General features: G+C 36.3%; 1 protein-coding gene and 1 long non-coding RNA gene across 2 annotated transcripts in view; one reads left to right on the top strand and one right to left on the bottom strand.

Annotated features, from left to right (window-relative positions):
• Positions 1-22,974, top strand: part of LOC115214406 (dipeptidase 1) — a 159,152-nt gene that overhangs the window by 99,788 nt on the left and 36,390 nt on the right. The window contains exon 6 of the mRNA XM_029783605.2: positions 20,977-21,153. Coding sequence (XP_029639465.1) covers positions 20,977-21,153 — 177 coding nt within the window. The remainder of the gene's footprint in view (positions 1-20,976; positions 21,154-22,974) is intronic.
• Positions 427-8,451, bottom strand: LOC118763542. Its single transcript, XR_004999305.1, has 3 exons — positions 8,339-8,451; positions 3,390-3,395; positions 427-438 (listed from the first exon to the last, which is right to left on the bottom strand). It is a non-coding gene; the product is annotated as an uncharacterized LOC118763542 (long non-coding RNA).

The raw sequence follows: 22,974 nt of genomic DNA, 5'->3' as shown, positions 1-22,974 counted from the left end.
ACCTTGCGCAGCAATGTACCGGTCCCAGCGGTCCTGCCACTTTTGGAATCCGGCCTGGTAGTTTTTCCGTAAGCGAGTCGAAGACCTTCTGCTGTCGATTCATTCTGCATCTTGACATCAACGTTAAAACAACGACCTTTGGGCTGCATTTTCATCTCAGGGAAGAGATGGAAGTCCGCAGGTGCTAAATTTGGCAAATAGTGCGGGTGCGGAAGAGATACCATGTTGTTTTTGGCGAGAAACTCACAGGTGAGGAGGGCTCGGTGGGGAATCCAATTAATTCTTCATGCTCCATAGGTCCGATGGCTTTCGCCGAATGTTCTCCCTCAAACGCTTCAAAACGTCGAAGTATAACTCTGGTTTGACGTTCTGGTCCTGAGGGTGATGCTCGTGGCAGTCCTTCCGGATCGTTCATCTCCTTCCAGAGACGTTCTTCCGCTTTTGAAACGTGCTTGAAACATTGCGTACGACCCATTGCCTCTTCGCCGTAAGCTTCCTGAATCATGCTCAATGTCTCTGTGGCAGAATTTTCAAATTTAACACAAACTGTCACGTCGGCTCTTTGTTCTTGTTCATGACATCGCAGACTACACCATACACGTGATCACAAAAACAGAAATTGCACAACTTGCGAAGTAAACACAGCAATGTCACTCGGCACACTGCCTCATGAAGGTTACTGCTAACACTCAAAGCGCTCGCAACTGTGTGCTGCCATCTATAGAACTAGTCCGCGAAGTTTCTGATACCACCTCGTACATATTCTAAGTAGTGTAAATAAATATTGTATCATAGTAAGATGGTTATATTTCGTTCATTTGGATTAAGATTTCTTACAGCTGCCACTACATACACTACATATGGTGGTTGGCAAATCCTTATGCAGAGTTTGGCTACCTCCTGTACCTACACCTTAATGCCATCATGGAATCTGATGTGGCTTTTTAAACCAGACAATGTTCTGAAAAGACACCCACATAGATTGCACCCCCGATTTGGACCAGATAAGTTCTGCTCTTTGTGGATCTTAAAATGTCTTTAGAGGCTTCCATTGGATTTGCAAACGTTCTGGCACACACTGCATTGAAAGGTGTGCAGACATATAGGTAGAATAGTTGGTGGAAATTCCTTTTTCATGCGTTCGCAGATGAGATTTGAGGCCAGCAAAAGACAGGCATGGTCTGTCACAGACTGCACACAAAAAGATCATTGTCATTCACCTTCTCGATCGTTACATACTTCCTTAGATCTCTTTTGTGTCTTACTTGCGTTATCCAGGCCTCCTCAAATGATTTCACTCAACTCCACACATTTCTTCCCCATCCACTTCGATCTGAAGCATATTCACACACACACACACACACACACACACACACCACACACACACACACACACAAGCGCGGGCACACACACATTCAGTTGTTAATGACTTTGAATCTCATTAACAATTCAAAATAATGACATTTATGCCTCTCAATTCTACCTCCGTTCATCTAATTGCAAATATTTATCGTTACTTTTCATAAAAAAGCCTTTATTTTTTTGATATCCAATGTGCAGTTTCGCTTTCTTCTTCTTACTTTCCACATATCTTTTCTACGCGTAGTTTCCATTTTCTTTATCATATTCATCTCTCTCTCTGTGTCTCTCTTTCTCTCTCTCTCTATCTGTTTATCTATCTATCCATCTATCTACCTATCTATCCATCTATCCATACATTCATTTATATATATATATATATATATATATATATAATATATATATATATATATATACATATATATATATATATAACATACACTGGCGAAAATAAATTTAAGACCGATGATAAAAGTTCTATTTCTTACAAAATACTTTGCTACTAACGCTATACAAATTATTTGTATCTTTTATACCTTATGCAGAATTTATTTCCCTTTCGAATGATGCAGACAATAACTATTTTTATACAACTTGAAGAATTCTAATGCTAAATTAATATAAACGTTTCAAATTTACCGGCAAAATTAGTTTAAGACCATGTAATATGTATGCAAATTGTTTTGCCAAAATAGGTGGTCACACAACTGAGCTTAAATACACTATATAGTGTTATAATTTAACGTTATTATACAATTGATTAATAATGGGAAAATAACGTAGCCTCAGTCCAGTCACGAGAGCAAAAATCGTATTACTCCACCAGCAAAAAGTTTCAAAGTGCAGTAAAACGGTTTGTGTTCAAGCGTGGAAGTTACACTCGGAGTTACACTCGGCGCAGTTGGATCGTCGAATCCACCGACTTTCAGAATTGTCCAACGAGAATGGTGTTATTTTTACACCAAAAACCGTCCGTTTCAGAAAATTTGGACTACAGGGACGAATCGCTAGGAAGAAGCCAATAATATCCAAAAGAAATCGACTCAAACGCCTTAATTTCGCAAAAAGTCATGCTCAATGGACTGTCGAAGATTGGTGCAGGGTCCTTTGGAGTGACGAGTCACGCTTCTGTATATTTGGAGCAGATGGTAAAACATCCGTCAGACATCGCCCAACCAAGGAATTCCATCCGAAATGCGTGAAAAAGAAGGCGAAATGCGTGTATAAAAGACGGGGTCCGATGGTGTGGGCGGCATTTAGTAGCTTTGGTGTTGACCCTTTAGTTAAAGTTGAAGGAAAAAAAAAATCATATCACTTCCATTTCCCTTTGATATGATTAAACACTAAGCTTTTGGATAATTTTCGGTTTTAAAAGTTGGCGGCTTTTAATGTGGCCAGCGAAGGATTGCGATTGCACAGTAAATTTTGAAAATGTTAGGACGTATAAACACGAGACAAGTAGTTTTGATTGTCCCGTGTGTATACGTTTGACCCTAGGTTGGAACTGGTGAGGAAGATCAAACCTAGTGAGTTCTCCTTGACTCACTAAAATAAGATCAGAAACCAATTGGTCTAGGAAACTAGATGGTAAATGTTTTTCATTTCTAAATTTGTTCCTGTCGAATTTTATCCCTAATTTTTGTGGTTATAGAACCTAGCTGTTCTTTCTAGCGTGTAGAATCCCTATGTGGATTCCTTGTGTGTTTAAATATATTAATATATATATATATTATATATATATATATATATATATATAATATATATATATATAATAATTTATACACACACACACACACACACACATATATATATCTGTGTGTGTGTGTGTGTATATATATATATGAATATATATATATGTATATATATGTATATGATAAGATATATATTTAGGACTATAAAAATCTGCAAAACCATCTTAAGATTTCAAGGTTGACGAATAAAACAAGATACTTTCTTTCACAACTTTGCTGCCAAGTTGGTGACCAGTTAAAATTTGTTCTAAATTAAAACGAGAAAGAGAACACACATACATATCTCTTTTTGCTTCTCCTATATGTATATATAAGATAAGATATGCTCCACGTAGCCACTAACTTATTACAATTTTCAGATGATTCAAGAAGTATTCTCGTAACTTCAAAGAAACGAGTGGGAGATGATTAAAGGAAAACTTGTAAGCAACCAATGAATGGTTTGAACTGTTCATAAGAAGATACAATCAGCAAATTAAAGAAAAGATGTAGAAGTTATTATGATCGCCAAACAATAATAGATATATAAAAATCTCAGAAAATGTATTATATAGTAAAGAGCATACTCATAATGGATTTAAAGTGCTTCCATTGCAAAAAAGTTAAATAATATAGGTCTTGAAGTTAAATCTATATCGACGAACGACGCTTTAGCCGTATGTCGGAGGGTACTTGCATTTAAATAAACAAGCTTACTGACATTCGTAATATATAATATAATATATAATATATTATAAATATAGATATGTATATATATATATATATATATATGTGTGTGTGTGTGTGTGTGTGTGTGTGTGTATAAGAAGGGGTGGTATTATTAAAATACCATCACGTGTGACAAGCGAGTTATCAGCCGTACAGTCAAATTAATACCACATGAACACTTACATCACTAAAGATGGAAGTCAAAAATACTTCCGTACCACAGAATAGTCACAAATCTAATACAGGCATGGTAGGAAACATTTCCAGGGAATATTAAAGACGTACAAGTAATACTTGTGAACTTGGAACTTTTTCGGGCATGGTGGTGGTGGTGGGGGGGCGAAATTTTAGTAGTAGTAAACTGGCAGAATTTGACTGAGGAGAAACAGGAACCTATTTGGTGCTAGTTTCGAAACCGGTTCCAAGTTGACCAGAATTGTTATGCTGACTTAGCAGAGGTAAGACGTGTTTCATATTTACTGGAAATTATTCCTACCACGCCTATATTAGAATTGTGACTATTCTGTGGTACAGAAGTATTGTTGACTTCAATTTTTAGCGATGTAGGGGCTCATGTGGTGCCTTCTTGTACGTATATATATATATATATATATATATATATATATATATATATATATTGTATATATATATATGTATGTATATATATATATACCGGAGTAAGCACATAAATGTGAAACAAGGTGGAAAAAAAAGTACTCAAATACCAGAGGTATAGTAATATGCTTTATTTAAAACTGTCCGACGAACGGGAACGTGAAACTCTGAGTAACATCTTTTGTTATATTTCTGCTGCTTTTAAATAAAGTATATATATATATATCTATATATATCTATATATATATATATCTATATATATATATATATATATGAAATTATACTTTAGGGTATCTAAGAGATATCTCCACGCTGGAAATAACAGTCAAAACCTGACTCTAAAGCGACATTAAATGTTCATACAACACCTGGTTCTGTATGAACATTTAAGTCAAGTTTTGACTGCTATTTCCAGCGATGAGGTATCCCTTAGATACTGCAAATTATAATTTTAATAATAATTGTTACCGTTGAAAGTTTTTATTCCCATGCTGGCCACTTGATAAGTTCGATATTGAAATAACGATCTTATCCTTATATATATATTATATATATATATATATATATATATATAATGCACACACACACATGCATATATGGGTACAGGATGTCACCAACAGTAAACAACATGAAATACAAAATCAAATGAGCAATGATAGAAACAAATGGAAAACATGACAAGCAACATAAAGACCCTTCATCAATTGTTGGCTATTTCGAGTCTTCGAAGACAGTTGCTCCCATAAGTACCAAAATAAAATTTGGGATTTATGGAGAGTGCAAGTTGGGAACAAAAACAGGACAGGGGAAGTATAGAAGGAAACCGAAGGAAACAAACATGGGGGTTGTTACTCCAGAACGAAGTTAAAATAGCAAACGTCGGAGAAATATTTTCTTTGACAAGATAGATAGGTCCAGTCTTTAGGAAGTCCTGAAAGAAAAGAAAGATGATCACACGACGAAAAGAAAGATGGAGGATGGTCACGTGTGAGAAACGAGAGAGAGAAAAAGAGAAGGAGTAGGAGAGAGAGAAAACGACGGGGTAGAAAACGGTCTAGAGTAGAGTTGCTTCAAAAAGATTAAGATAAACTCACTTGGAAATGGATGCGTGGTGTTCACTCAAGTAATAATATTAATAAATAATATATATATATTCATATATATATATATACATATATTTATATATAAAGTTAAAAACAAAAATGAAAACACAAAGAGAAAACATACAACGTGAGGACGTGGAACAAGCATAGTGTTACTGGACGCTCAGGAAAGAAGGAGGATTTAACGTTTCGAGCGGAGGTCTTCGTCAGAAACATAGAAAAAGGAAAGATCCAGGGAAGGGAAGACGGAGGAAAAAAATCGCCAACGATACACAAGCGGTCATTGAATGACCGGAAGGGAATGGGTGAAGAAAAAGTTCTTTCAAAGATAGGAGAGTGCAAGAGATGGAGGTATGTGTGTATAAGTGTAGGTATGTGCGTGCGTGTCTGTGTGTGTTTGTGTGTAATGATAGCACGTGTGTGTGTGTGTTGTGTGTGTGGTTGTGGCTGTTAATCTATGTGTGTGGTTGGGCTTAGTATCGTTTAAGGTCATAGGAGGAATTTATAGTAGGAGTGGCTTCTGTTGTGTCTTTACCTACACATGTACGTAGGAGAATGGTCAGTGGAAGGTACTGGTAGGTTTGAAGTATGTGTGTGTGCGTGTATGTATATGTAGCGTGTGTGTTTTGTTTGCAGTGTGCGTGTGTATGTATGTATGTGTGTTCGTGTGTGTATGTGTGCGTGTGTGCATGTATGTGCATATGTGTATATACATGTATGTATAATTATGTGCGTGTATGTATGAGTGTGTGCTGTGTGTATGGGAGGTATGTGTCGGTTCATTTGCGTGTGCGCGCGTGTGTGTATGTGTGTGCGCATCGTATGTGCGTGTAGTTGTGTGTGCGTGTGTGCGTATGTGGGTGTATATACGTGTATGCGTAGGATTGTGAGTGTTAGGTATGTGTGCATTCGTGTGCGTCTGTGCGTGCGTATGTGTGCGCATGTTTGTGTGTGCGTGTGTGTGTGCCTGTGTCTATATGTGCATGCGTATGTGTATGTGTGTGCGTGTGTGCATATAATGTGTGTGTATGTATACGTATAGGTGTATATGTGAATTTGTGTATGCGTGTGTGTGTGGGGGGGGTTTGAGGGGTTTGTGTAGGCGTAATGTGCGTACATAATGTGCATGTGCGTGCGTACGCGCGCGCGCGCACACACACATATACATATAATTGCATATCTTATACTGTATGTATATATCTTATTAATTTGCCTGTACGGTTGATAACTCGATTGCCACAGGTGATGGTATTTTAATAGTACCATCCCTTTTTATATTTATTTAGAAATAATTTCACGTATTTCGTTTGTTTAAATAGTGTTTAGTCACTCGAAGCGAAACTTTTGCGAGCATGGCGGGGGAAAATTTTAGTAGTATTAAGCTGGTAGACTTTTGCTGAAGAGAAATAGATACCTATTTGGAACTAATTTCGAAATCGATTCCAAGTTGACCAGTATTATTTGTGCTGCCCGAGCAGAGGTAAGACGTTTTTAATGTTTAGTCGAATTTCCCCCCTAATATGATTGTATTAGATTTGTAACTTTTCTGTGGTACAGAAGTATTTTTGACTTCTACTTTTAACGATGTAGTTGCTCTTATGGTGCCTTCGTATGTATATATATATATATATATATATATATATATATATATATAATATAGATATATGCATACATATATGTACATACCTACATATATAAATATAGCATATATACATACATAAATGTACATACCTATAAATATACACATACCTACATGTATATGTATATATACATGCATATATGGGTACAGGACAAAAAATACTTTGAACACAATGAGAAACGAAAACATAAAAACAAGAACATAGAAACGAACTTTTTTCAAACAACGAAAAAAATCAAAGTACAAGACATACAGCACAAGAAATATTCCCCTTCTTCAGTTGTCCCTGTTTCATCTACTCCGCGTACATATCTTGTATGTATATATTCTATATATATACACGTATATATATGTATATATATTCTATACACACACACACACACACACATATATATATATACTTTATTTAAAGCAGCAGAAAATTCAACATAACTTGTTACTCTGAGTGATATATGTGTGTGTGTGTGTGTGTGTGTGTGAGTGTGTGTGTAAGTGCATCTTTGTATAATGACTTTGTTAGTGTATGTATGTACTCACGTATACATATTAAGTATTTTCACATTTTCTACGAACACAAGTTTGTGTTTCTAACGAAAAGAATAAACCCACGCAAAACTGAGCAGTAAATTAAATGGCGTCTTAACGTGATCAGTAGACGAAAAATAAGTAGTAGTTAAAGAATTAATTCCATACGAACCTGTGTGGGTTAAAAGGATAGTGACAGCGCCAGAAGAAGCTGTAATTGCGTAATATTAATGAAGGTACAGTTTTCTTGTAAAATAAATAACTAAATAAAACAGTACTAAAGAAAGTACTAAGAACCGAAATTACCATTAAAAATGATTTCAAATCAGCTTATGGACGTGAAAACCATTGCAAAATATATTGCAAATAGCCTATCAGGTAATGACGTTTAGCAGAAAAATCAATATTTTGAATATATTGAAATACCTAGAATTAAATGGAATGGGCAATAGAAAATAAACACACACACACACATGCTCACACATGTATGTGCGTGCGCGTATGCATGTGTGTGTATATGTATATACGTGGTGGTCTACTCAAGAAGTATCCGAACTGTTGCCATAGTAACGAAGCTAAAGCACGCAGAGTGAAGACGCTTGGCAGAGATTGACCTTACCTCTGCTTTACCGTAGTACACTGTTTACAGCAGTGCTTGGAAGGAACGTGTGTAGCGTGTGATCGTCGCATTGACCATCACAGAGAAAGTTAAGTAGAGAATCTGTATCAAATTTTGCCAAAAGCTTGGCGACACCTGTAATGCAAAGTTGCAGAAAATGTATGGAGATCAGCGTATGAGCCGCATACAAGTGTACGAGTGGTTCAGACATTTCCAAGATGGCCGAAAGAATGTTGATAGTGACGAACGTTCTAGGAGATCCGCAACCGGCAGAACTGAGAAAAACATCGCAGATGTGCGTACAGCGGTCAGGGGAAATCGTCGATTCACTACCCGTGAGTGCGTCCTTGCTTTGCGATGGCTGAAACGAAGGAACAACGTGCTTCCGTGAAATTCTATTTTCTGTCGATGAAAACGGCAGCCTTGTCTTATTCCAAACAGCTTAGGAGGCCGCTGCCATGAGCAAAACACATGTCTACGAGTTTATTTTTCACGCTTTATGAATGCTCACTTGTCGCTTGAAGACCCACCTCGTTCAGAGCGTCCATCCCCTCCCGAATGAATTAAAACATCATGAAAATTCATGAACTGACCTTGGCGGACCGTTACCGAACAATTGACGAACTTGCTGATATAACCGGTGAGCCCTGGAACTCCTGCCAATGAATTTTGAGCGAGGAATTGCGAATGAAAAGAGTTGCAGGAGATAAAAAGCAGTCACGACCGAATGCGTGTCGTGAACTGAAAGAACAGTTGGAAAGTGATCCCAACCTCTTTTTTTTAAGGTTATTACTTGTGACGAGAACTGGTATTCCGGAAGAGGTGAAGGAAAAAAAAAAACAACGGAGCCGTTAAAATAATCACTTCGCAAGAGTTCCAGCAGTGCTTTGAACAGTGGAAAATGTGTCTGGACCGATATAGTTCTTCAAATGGAGAATAGTTTGAAGGTGATAAAAGTGTAAACATATAAAACTAAGTGAATAAAATAACATTGCAAAATACCAGTTTCTTTTGTATGTTTATATGTAAACACACACATACATATAATAGTCATTATAGATATTCGTTGGTTGGTAGGTTTCTCCAGGCACGCTTTACATCGTATAGAGAGAGGGTAAGAGAGAGAGAGAAAGAAAGAGAGAGAGAGAGAGAGAGAGAGAGAGAGACTCAACATAAGAGTAAAATGAGTGTTTTATAACTTTCTAAAAAAATACATATTTTTTAATGAAATTTCCAGACTTAGGTTTACAATAGAGCAAATTTCGATTATGTTGATAAAAATTTAGAAAATAATAACATATATCTATCACATATACACAAAAAAGAATTTAGTTTTATCGCACATTGTTTTAAACTAATATGTATTTTCTTTTGAAAATTAGCGTTTATTTTATCAATTTGTATGAGCACCAAGAAATTTGATAAAATTTAGATTATTTTTATTGTATGGACGCCATATTTTCTGACATTTACCCTTTGTAACAGAAGTTGACTTCTACAGTTACATGTGATATGCGGGTAACACCCCAGTATTTAATCTGTCTGTTTGTCTGTCTGCCTATCTATTTTTCTATCTATCTATCTATCTATCTATCTATCTATCTATCTATCTATCTATCTATCTATCTATCTATCTATCTATATATATATATATAGGCGCAGGAGTGGCTGTGTGGTAAGAAGCTTGCTTCCCAACCGGGTTCATTTCCATTGCTTGACATCTTGGGCAAGCGTCATTTACTGTAGCCTCGGACCAAAGCCTTGTAAGTGTATTTGGTAGACGGAAACAAAAAGATACATGCATACACACACACACATACGAAGGGTACCCATAGAAAATTGGAATTTTGCAATATTATTTTATTCACTTAGTTTTACGTGTTTACATTTTTATCGCCTTCAAAGTATTCTCCATTTGAAGCAAAGTATTCTCCATTTGAAGTTGCGTTTTCCACTGGTCGAAGCAGTCCTGGAACTCTTGCGAATTGATGCCTTCTAGCATTTCTGTCGTTTTCTTCTCCTCTTCTACATCTGCAAAACGTTTTCCTTTAAAGGTTTTTTTAATTTGGGGAAACAAAAAATGTTGCAGGGTGCAAGGTCGAGTGAAAAAGGAGGGTGGGTAAGCGGTGTCATGCCATTTTTGGTCGAAACTTGTCTCCCATCAAAGCGGTGTTTCAGGTGCATTGTCCTGATGAAACCACCACTCTACTTAGTCGCTGGCCGGGGCGTTTTCGTCTCACCGAGTCTCGCAACCGCAGAGAACTACCAAGTAAATTGTCTAGTTAATAGTTTGACCAGGTGGAACAAATGCGGTGTGGACAATTCCTTTAGCATCAATAAAACAAATCAGCATTGAATTAACAATGGACTTCATTTGACACTTTTTGGAGGGGGTGCCATTGAATGTTTCCATTGACTTGATTACTATTTCGTTTCCGGGTGCTAGACGTGGTGCCAGCATTCATCACCAGGGATAATCTTTCAAAAAAAAAAAAAAAAAAAAAAAAAAAACAAGGTTCGGATCAATTTCCAATTGTTCTTTCAGTTCACGATACGCATTCAGTTGTGACTGTTTTTGATCTCCCGTGAGCAAGTGCGGCACACATTTTGCTGCAACTCTTCTCATTCGCAATTCCTAGCTCAATATTAAGAGCATTTCACAGAAGCATGCTGTCCCTTCGTTTCCCCCATCACAAAAATCGACGAAGAGGGGAGAAGCACTGCAAAGCAAAGACGCACCACGTAGCCCTAGGAGTTCACACGACGACATCGGTTGGTAGACAGATGTCTGAGGATGGCATCAAGTGGCTTCAAGCAGAGGAAGCCTGAACCATAACAGAGAACGTTTCCAGTTATCCCGTCGCATACACACACACATAAATATATATTATTTTTAATTTATGCGTCCTTTTCAAGCCTAGCCAGGCTCATGGGCCCGGGTTCCCGGTTTCTGTGGCGTATGTGTTCCCCAGTCCATCGCAGCGTTAATCAAGAAACAGGAAGAGAGAGTGAGTACAACAGGGGGCGCCACCACCCCTGCCGGAGCCCCGTGGAGCTTTAGGTGCTTTTGTTCAATAAACATACACAACGAAACCGCAATCCTCCGACCGCGAGTCCGCTGCCCTAACCACTGGGCCATTGCGCCTCCTCATATATATATATATATTATATATATATATATATATATATATATATAGAGAGAGAGAGAGAGAGATAGAAATATAAAAATATGCAAGGTGCCAAGATATTGAAGATACAGTATACACCATGTGGCAAAATTAGCTGAAAATATGTGGAAGAATATAAAAAGTGGAAGAGAAATGCCTTCGTTTCATATAGTTTAATATCTTTTTATAAATACAAACATATTATATGAATGCTGTGAAAGGCAACCGGTTTTCGTTATTTAAATAAGCCTTTCAAGGGTCATTGCAACAGTAATCAGTTCTCGTGACGGAGGGGTCACGTCATTTTGGATATTTGAAGAATAAGAAGAATGAGTCTAGAGAGTGAACCAAGGGAAGCAACAGGTGGCAAGGGAGACAACTGCCTCCTTAGTATAATTTTTAAAATGGTCAAATTTGTATATAGAGGTGTGGTCTGTACTTTTGCATGAACAGGTTTTCCTTGTTTAGGCGATCTTCTACTGAGATTGAATCTTTACATATATATGAAGATACGAAAATATGAAAATTCAGCGTTTTATTACTTGCGCATTTGTCGATAAGCAACGATTCAATCTCAGTACAAGAATATATATATATATTCTCAGTACAAGAATATATATATATAAATATATATATTTAGTAGAACTAAATTCATTTTTTAAATTCATTTTTTAAATGTCTTGCTGCGAAAACTGCATTAGGTACGATTAGTGAAATTTTGGTAGTAATGACTTATTTCCCTCTTAGTGTGAAGCATTTATGTGTAATAATGCCCTCTATACAATATAAATTAATATTTTCAAAAGAAAAAAATTATTTTCGAATTTTTCTCTTATGAGGTTTTTCATGCTAACTACCTGATAATTTCTTATTAAGATTCCTTATTAAGAAGTTATCCTTAATTGTTAAATTTATATATATATATCTATATATATATATAGATATATATATAGAGAGAGAGAGAGAGATAGAAATATAAAAATATGCAAGGTGCCAAGATATTGAAGATACAGTATACACCATGTGGCAAAATTAGCTGAAAATATGTGGAAGAATATAAAAAGTGGAAGAGAAATGCCTTCGTTTCATATAGTTTAATATCTTTTTATAAATACAAACATATTATATGAATGCTGTGAAAGGCAACCGGTTTTCGTTATTTAAATAAGCCTTTCAAGGGTCATTGCAACAGTAATCAGTTCTCGTGACAGAGGGGTCACGTCATTTTGGATATTTGAAGAATAAGAAGAATGAGTCTAGAGAGTGAACCAAGGGAAGCAACAGGTGGCAAGGGAGACAACTGCCTCCTTAGTATAATTTTTAAAATGGTCAAATTTGTATATAGAGGTGTGGTCTGTACTTTTGCATGAACAGGTTTTCCTTGTTTAGGCGATCTTCTACTGAGATTGAATCTTTGCATATATATGAAGATACGAAAATATGAAAATTCAGCGTTTTATTACTTGCGCATTTGTCGATAAGCAAAGATTCAATCTCAGTACAAGAATATATATATAAATATATATATTTAGTAGAACTAAATTCATTTTTTTAATTCATTTTTTAAATGTCTTGCTTCGAAAACTACATTAGGTACGATTAGTGAAATTTTGGTAGTAATGACTTATGTCCCTCTTAGTGTGAGGCATTTATGTGTAATAATGCCCTCTATACAATATAAATTAATATTTTCAAAAGAAAAAAATTATTTTCGAATTTTTCTCTTATGAGGTTTTTCATGCTAACTACCTGATAATTTCTTGTTAAGATTCCTTATTAAGAAGTTATCCTTAATTGTTAAATTTATATATATATATATATATTATATATATATATATATATATATATATATATATATATATATATATATATATATACACACACACACATATTCTCTTACTCTTTATACTTGTTTCAGTCATTTGACTGTGGCCATGCTGGAGCACCGCCTTTAGACGAGCAAATCGACCCCTGGACTTATTCTTTGTAAGCCTAGTACATATTCCATTGGTCTCTTTTGCCGAACCGCTAAGTTACGGGGACGTAAAGACACCAGCATCGGTTGTCAATCGATTTTTTGGGAAAAAACACAGACACACAAACACATACTCACGCACACACACACACACCACACAACACACACACACACACACACACACACACATATATATATATATATACATACATACAACGGGCTTCTTTCAGTTTCCGTCTACCAAATCCACTCACAACGCTTTGGTCGTAGAAGACACTTGCCCAAGGTGTCACGCAGTGGACTGAACCCGGAACCACGTGGTTGGTAAGCAAGGTACTTACCACACAGCCACTTCTACACCTATATATATATAACCTAAATGATAAGAAGGCAAAGGCATTTTCTAATACATCTTTAATGGTTCGTTATAATTGTTTCTGTGCAAACTTTGCTGGCAAGGTCAGTTTACGCAAAAATTCAAAGTGAAAAATTTACGTAATGTTTCCGGTTTTAGGCATTAAAATGACACTTCATCAGACTTGCATCAAAGTTGCGCTTTCCATTGAAAATTTGATGCAAATGTGATGAATATTAATTAGGATGATGAGCTGGCCGAATCGTTACCGCACCGGGTAAAATGCTTAGCGGAATTTCGCTCGTCTTTACGTTCTGAGTTCGAAATCTGCCGATGTCGACTTTTCCCTTCATACATTTAGGGCCTATAAATTAAGTAACAATCGAACACTGGGGTCGTCGTAATCGACTTATCTACTCACCCAGAATTGCTGACCTGGTGACAAAATTTGAAATCAATATTTTATCATACATTCATGTCGCGTTAAATGGTTACCGGCGTTTTTTCCGTCTTTACGCTCTGAGTTCAAATTCTGCTTAGGCTGACTTTGCTTTTCATCCATTCGGGGGTTCGATGTAATCGACGTATTCCCACCTCCAAAATTGCTGGCTTTGTGCCAAAATTTGAAAACGGCGTTTTACCATATATTTGATAAACATACGTATCATCGGTGACATTGTTTATAATATACGTCATACTATTAATTTATACTGTTAAAATATCATACATTCTGGATGGTAGTGTATCGAGTGCCAATGTAGAAGTATCCAAAATCTGATTTCTTGTAATAAAACAAAAATATATGTGTGCCCATAGACATCTGTTTCATCGTCTGTGCATATATATATATATATATATATATATGTATATGTGTGTGTGTGTGTGTGTTTATGTGCGTGCGTCTCTGTGTGTGTGTAGGTGTATATAAGAGCGTATATCTATATATATATAAATATATATCTGCAGGTGTATCTGTATGAGTGTATGTATATCTATGTATATATATGCATGCAGTTATCTGTATCTATGTGTATGTTTAATTTTATGAGTTTGTGTACATATGTATGTGTGTGTGCACATATACTTGTATGGATATCTGCATTCATGTGTACGTGTATCTGCTTATTTGTGTATACATACATGCCCACACACACTCACACACACACACACACACACACACACACACACTATATATATATACATATACATACATATATATATTTTTGTGTAAGTGTATGCTCATATATGCAGGAAAACGTGTATGTGTGTGTATGTCTGCACGTAAGTATATATATGCGTGTGTCTGTATATATATATATAAAGAGTAAGGTGATAGACATACATATATGTAAATATATATGTCTGTATCTGTGTATATAAAGAGGAGGTGGTGGAAGTATATATATATACATATAGTTGTTTTCACATTTAGATGTACAGAACATCTATAAATATTTGTCTCTCCCGAAGTTGTTCAATACGTCACAAATATATATTAAACTTTTTGATGATTTATAACCCGCTGGCATCCATGAAATCTACAAATATACTAAGAAGTTATCTATTTTGCAATAATTTAGTACTTAACTTTTGAACAACAATATCTAAGACAAATGTTTTATTTATATATATATGTGTGTGTGTGTTCCTTATTTAACTTTTGTCTTTACTTCTTATAAATAAATTTACTTCTCTCCTTATCTCTAAATTATTTTCTCATTTTTATATTCATCCTGTAGTTTCTTTCCAATATTAAACTAAACAGAGATGAACTTTGTAAATCACATTTACAGAAACCCGTGAGAATTTTATACACTCAAAGTACATAGCCTTATATAAAGGTTTTCTTGAAACCGCTGTACGTATGAATATTTTGAAACACCGCTAAAGTTGTTTTGTCGTTGTCTCGTGTACACACACACAGTTATATATTTATATACATACATATATATATATATATATATGCAGACTAATATGCCAAGCATGTATGCCCTCCTCGTGCGGAGACGACTGCGCTGGCTCGGACACGTCTGCCGCATGCAGGACGGTCGCATGCCTAAAGACATCCTGTACAGCGAACTCACCACGGGATCCTGTGCAAGCGCGACCTGAGGACTGCCAACATCTGTGTGGGCACGTGGGAGGAAACAGCTGCTGACCGCTCTGCCTGGCGTCGGACGGTGAGGAAAGGCGTTTCCATGGCTGAGGAGAGGAGAGCACAGCTGTGGTTGGACAGGCGGGACAGGAGGAGGACAACTGCAGCAACACCCCACACGTACCTATCGATGTTCGTGTGCAGCAACTGTATCAAGGACTGCCACTCTAGAATTGGACTGTTCAGTCACAGCAGACGCTGCACATCATCAAAGTAGGCCCCACCCTTGGCGCAACCCATTGTCTATCAAGACAGACGGGGATAAAGATATATATATATATATATATATATATATATATATATATATATATATATATATATATATATCTGTAAATGTAATATGTGACAATTATTCGGTAGCCATGATAAAACTCCGAGTTTCGGATGCCGAGGTGAAAATCCACGCCGCCATATCCGGCCATCGGAAAAATGCTATGAAAAGTGACCGTTATATAAAGGGAAATACTATGTGATTGACCGTTATTAAGACAAAAGAGCTATTTCAATGACCGCTAAGTGAGGGGAGGGAGTAAAAATAAGGGGGTAAAAAAGATTCATAGTATTCGCGTAAGGTGCATATTCATACCTACACATGCGCGCCCGCACACTGAGGCTAAAGGCAAAAATACAGGAAAATATGTAAAAACACTGAGTAAAATACGTCTATATACGCACGTACTCGCATGCACGCACACACGCACACATCTATATACGCACATACACGCACACACGCATACATCCACACGCGCGCACAAAAGATTCCATATACACGTCTATATACGCACAGGGAAAATGCAGGGTGGAAGGTAGAATACCGAAAAAATTATGTGCAAAAAATATATAAGCAATAAACCTATAAACCAATATCTCTATAAATATGTAAGAAATATATGTATAAAAAATAAATGAAATAAAAAATATATGAGAAATATAAGTAAATATATATATGTGTGTGTGTATAAAAAACAAATAGAATAAAAATATATGAGAAATATAAGTAAATATATATATATATGTATAAAAAAATAAATAAAATAAAAATTATATGAGAAATATCAGTAAATATATATATAAATAAAATGAAAAGATAGATGAGAAATATAAGTATATATATATATATATATATAATAAATACAATAAAATATATGAGAAATATAAGTAAATATATATATATATATATATATATGCATACACATATACATACTCACGCAACACATGTATACATATACATACATATATGCACATACAAACACACGCTCATACACGCGTGTGCGCGCAAACACACAGGTATCGAAATGCATGTATATGAATATTAAAACTTCCTACGTATTAATATCCAGCCATAAAAGTTTCTTATATATTAACTGGCAAAAATAATCCGAAAATAACGGAAGAACCTGAAATTACTGAAGTTTAATCATAGTGGTTATTCATGCTTTTTGCCTTATCAAGGCATAAACATAAGAAAGTTTGTTTTCTCGTCATATACTTTTCTATTCGCCAGCTCGCTATATTTACAAACCGATGGAGAAATATGTCTATCAATCATAGTAAATGCTTTATGTAAAAATGCTTAAAGAATGGTTCAAAACCAGCATATTTTCGAGCATTAATTCAAATATTATCCGGACGTTCATTTTCGTATGAGAATTTATATCTACTTTATAATGGTTACTCTTTACTCTTTTACTTGTTTCAGTCATTTGACTGTGGCCATGCTGGAGCACCGCCTTTAGTCGGGCAAATCAACTCCAGGACTTATTCTTTGTAAGCCTATTGTTTATTCTATCGGTCCCATTTGCCGAACCGCTAAGTTATGGGGACGTAAACACACCAGCATCGGTTGTCAAGCGATGTTGGGGGACAAACACAGATACACAAACACATACATATGCATACGACGGGATTCTTTCAGTTTCCGTCTACCAAATCTTTGGTCGGCCTGAGGTTATAGTAGAAGACACTTGCCCAAGGTTCCACGCAGTGGGACTGAACCCGGAACCTTGTGGTTGTTAAGCAAGCTACTTACCACACAGCCACTCCTACGCCTATAATTAATTTGAAAAAGTTTCAACTAAACTCTACACCATATAGAGAATACTTATTTTTTGATTGTAATAAATAAATAACACCCACAAAAACATATTTAGATGTCTACAAATATAATTCTATATACGCTAGCATATATAATTTTACACAAAATTATATTTCCACTATTTACATTTGACGGATATTTGTTCTCATCTTGTTTGTTGTTAACACAACGTTTCGGCTGATATTCCCTCCAGCTCTCATCAGGTGTCTTGGGGAAATTTCGAACAAGATGAGGACAAATATCCTTGAAATGTAAATAATGTAAATAATGCACATAATCCCTCATTTCTTAAATATAAAACCAAAATCATATTTGTATGTAACATGTGTGTAGGTATACATATATGTGTCTGTGTGTGTGTGTGTGCGTAAATGAATAAGAAATCTTACAAATAACAGGTATACGTCTAAGAAGCAGAGGAAAGTAAAACAGACAAATAATATGTGGAGTCAGAAGAAGGTAAAACTTAACTGCACGAGCGTAGAAATACAAAGAGAAAAAATGTTTTGATTCAAGATGAAAGCGTCAAAAGAAAGATACATAAGAATTTAATGTTTCGGATGTTATTCTCCGAGAAAGACATGAAAAATTAACAAAGTCAAAGGGGTTCGATACCGAATTTAAGACGTGTGTTTGCATAAAAAGCCTTAGGCATATGTATATATATATATATATATATATTTATATATATGTGTGTGTGTGTGTGTGTGTGTGTGTGTGTGTGGAGGCGCAATGGCCCAGTGATTAGGGCAGCGGACTCGCGGTCGCTGCAACGCGGTTTCGATTCCCAGACTGGGCGTTGTGAGTGTTTATTGAGCGAAAACACCTAAAGCTCCACGAGGCTCCGCCAGAGGGTGGTGGCGATCCCTGCTGTACTCCTTCGCCCCAACTTTCTCTCTCTTCTGTTGGCCTGCTCGCTTAGCCTGCGGGGTGGCGTCATTTGACGGCTAAAACAATGCGAAGCGCATTGTGACCAGCAACATCTGATAGCCTGGTCGGTCACGATGATGATGATGATGATGATGATGATGATATATATATATATATATATATATATATATATATATATACATATATATACGAGGGGTTACTCAAAAGAAACCGGAATTTTGCAATATTACTTTATTCACCTAGTTTTACATGTTCACACTTTTATCGCCTTCAAAGTATACCTCATTTGAAACAATGCATCAATCCAGTGATGACCTTCGGAAACAAGTCCGGATCAACTTCTATCTGTTCTTTCAGTTTACGACATGCATTCAGTCGTGACTGCTTTGTATCTCCCGTGAATAAGCGAGGCACACGTTTGCTGTAACTCTTTTCATTCGCAATTCCTCGCTATAAATTTGTTGACAGGAGCTACAGGACACACCAATCATAACAAGTTTGTCAATTGTTCGGTGATGGTTATCTAAGATCAGTTCATAAATTTATATGATACGAGGTTGGTCCTCAAGTGACAAGTGACCATTCATAAATCGTGAAAATCACTTGTAAACTTGTGTTATGCTCATGATAGGGGCTTCCTAAGCTGTTTGAAATAAGACAACTGTTTAGGTTGCCGTTTTCCTCGGCAGGAAACAGAATTTCTCGGAAGCTCGCTGTTCCTTCGTTTCAGACATCTCAAAAATTGACGAACAGAGGAGAGCAATACAAAACAAAGACTACCACGTCACAGTACAACTACACTGGACGACGCTAGTTGGCAGACTGATGTCTGAGGGTTGCATTAAGTGGCTTCTAGCGGCGGAAACCTGAACTACAGCGGGCTTGTCCGACAGCGAACGTTTCCGGTTACCTTTGTGTACCTCCGAGTATATATATATATATATATATATATATATATATATATATATATATATATATATATACACACATACATACAGAGGCAGAGAGAGGAGGAGACATACACATATACAAGTGCACACATACACACACGCGCGCATATATATAGGGTATGGAGATTTCTTCTTGAGATTGATTGAGCAAGAGAACCTATGATAAAAAGCATTTTTGCCATGGCTATGCCACCTTCTTTCAGTATTTTAGTGAATGCATTATGTTTCTTTAGTTAAGACGGCAGGATATGAATTGAGAGCAATTTGGTTGCTTTTCTGGTAGGTGGTGGAATTTTATACAGTCTCTCTCCTTAGTTGTTATTTTTAAGCTTCATATTAGCCTTTCCTGAATTGAACGAGTTTGATACTTTTTCTGGCCACCACCTTCAGAAAATTATCGTAGATCTTGGTTTACTTGATGTAATATGTTTCTTCCTTATAGGGCTGCGAGCTGGGAGAATCGTTAGCACGCCGGGAAAAATTCCTAACGGTATTTCGTCTGCCGTTACGTTCTGAGTTCAAATTCCGCCGAAGTCGACTTTGCCTTTCATCCTTTCGGAGTCCATTAAATAAGTACCAATTACGCGCTGGGGTTGATGAAATCGACTTTATCCTTTTGTCTGTCCTTGTTTGTCCCCTTTGTGTTTAGCCCCATGTGGGCGACAAAAAAATAAAAATGTTTCTTCCTTATCCAGATCGTAGGCTCTAGTTTAAAATAAAATTGGCTGCCATATTTATTAAATCATGCGGTCCCATCCATGCTTCTTCGTTGGCTGTAATATTTGTTGATGCATATCTTCGATATGCTGTAATCTACAAGATAATTAACGAATGTTTGTTTAATTTGCAATAGCGAAATAAAATATTTTCTTTCAGGAACGAGAGACCACTCAAGTTTTTTCCATATTTGGATATACTTACATTAAGATATAAGTTGTTTAATGGTCTCGTGATATGTTTTCTAATGGTTGACAACAATCACTGCTTCTTTTGCATGTGAATATATGCTTTTGATTATGTTTCATCATCTATGTTGCCGTATAATTTTACTTTATTCTCCGTTATATAGAAAGTCATACATGAAATGAACCGTCTCGGAATGTTGGTAGATTTGTCTCACGTAGCAGTTCGAACAATGGAAGATGCTCTTGATGAATCAAAAGCTCCAGTTATTTTCAGTCATACATCTGCTTATGCTCTTTGCAATCATTATCGAAACGCACCGGACGCAATTTTGAAAAAAACCGTGAGTAAATACTGCTTTTCATACTCTTCTTTCCAATAAGTATAAGAGGACATTGGCCACATGCTGTGAAGGCATGAATAATTGTTAAAAAATATGTCAACATTGCTGTAGTACTATTTTAATATTAATAAATCTCTGGGCGAGATATAAACAGTCACTGCTCTATAACATAAGAGGGATCAGCCATCTGAATGTGGCTAGGGTCAGGGCGGGGTGGTGGGGGTGTTACTGATGCATTTAGCCCCAGGCGAACATCGACGTCACCAGAAGAGCTGACACCATCTCGGTGTCCTTGCCAGCCAGCAAAGGGAGATCAGCCTCCCCGAAGATACGGATACTACACACGGACCGGTTCTGGTGACGTCGATGTTCGCCTGGGGCTAAATGCATCAGTAACACTCCCACCACCCCGCCCTGACCCTAGCCACATTCAGATGGCTGATCCCTCTTATGTTATAGAGCAGTTACTGTTTATATCTCGCCCAGAGATTTATTATTGTTTTCGAACAGATTTTCTACGCCAGTGACTGTGGTTACTGTGAAAATCTATATATATCCAGCCGGCAGAGGAAGTCCCTCAACGAAGAGCGGTGCTTACCATACGTTGAAAAGAGGCAATAACCTCGAAACCGGTCCGTGTGTAGTATCCGTATCTTCGGGGAGGCTGATCTCCCTTTGCTGGCTGGCAAGGACACCGAGATGGTGTCAGCTCTTCTGGTGACGTCGATGTTCGCCTGGGGCTAAATGCATCAGTAACACCCCCACCACCCCGCCCTGACCCTAGCCACATTCAGATAGCTAATCCCTCTTATGTTATTTTAATATTGCTTTCTATAAAATTGCTAACTATTTTGTTTTTGGTGAATTGATGAAATCGTTAAAGCTAAAATTTCTTGATTGTACCTCCTTACATTCTGATTTTAAATCACATCAGGGTGAATGTTTATCTTTGGTTCTCTTGATTTAAATAGACTAAGATTATAATGCACTTGTATTAGAAATCAATATCGTTAACCTTTGTGTGATGAAAGTTGTAGAACAAGGTGTTGACCCATTGCAAATGGAAACGTTATCCTTGTTATCTATGCTGCTGTTGCTTTTTTTTAGGATGCTGATCCGATAGACAAAACAAGTACTACGGTAATATCGATTGATGTTATCCTTCTTCCTATAGTCTCACTTGAAAATTCGAAAAGTGATTAAAGTTATTTATGGAAATTATTTCATACACAATATCTACAAAATTGGGTGACAGCACCAGTGGAGAATAATGCCGTCTCCTATTTAATGATATCCCCTCAGCTTCTCAGTTTACATTTTGTCGCGTTTGACTTGCTTTATATTCCTCCTGGTCGACAAAATACTCACTAGACTAGAAGTGACTCCATGTCCCACCGCCATGTGTTTTAAGGTTACTATAATATAATAAGCAAAAACTGCTACCTGTTGAAATTATTAGAAAAAGTAAAGAAATGCAGAACAAAGTATTTAATTTAAATTTCATATTCATTTGAAAATCGGCTACAAAATTCATTTTGAGGTATTTTATTAATGCTTTTGTTAAATATGTATTCTCCATGACAAAATTTTAATAAATAAGTTTAAAGAAAGCTAAAGAAAAATGGAAACACGAAGAATACGCTAAACAAATGATGTATGACGGATTTAAAGACAATTTTCAGATCCAAAGTTTTATTTTTATTCTGAAGGTTAATAATTAGATCAACGTAGACGTAGAATAACCTCATGATTATTAAAAACAGATATATGATAATACTAAATGTCAGTAATGTAACAATCTGATATATCCAGTAATTGTTT

The sequence above is a fragment of the Octopus sinensis genome, linkage group LG1 (genome assembly GCF_006345805.1).
Source record: "Octopus sinensis linkage group LG1, ASM634580v1, whole genome shotgun sequence".
In the NCBI taxonomy this organism is placed as follows: Eukaryota; Metazoa; Mollusca; class Cephalopoda; order Octopoda; family Octopodidae; genus Octopus; species Octopus sinensis.
This window is presented reverse-complemented; position numbering and strand designations above follow the sequence as displayed.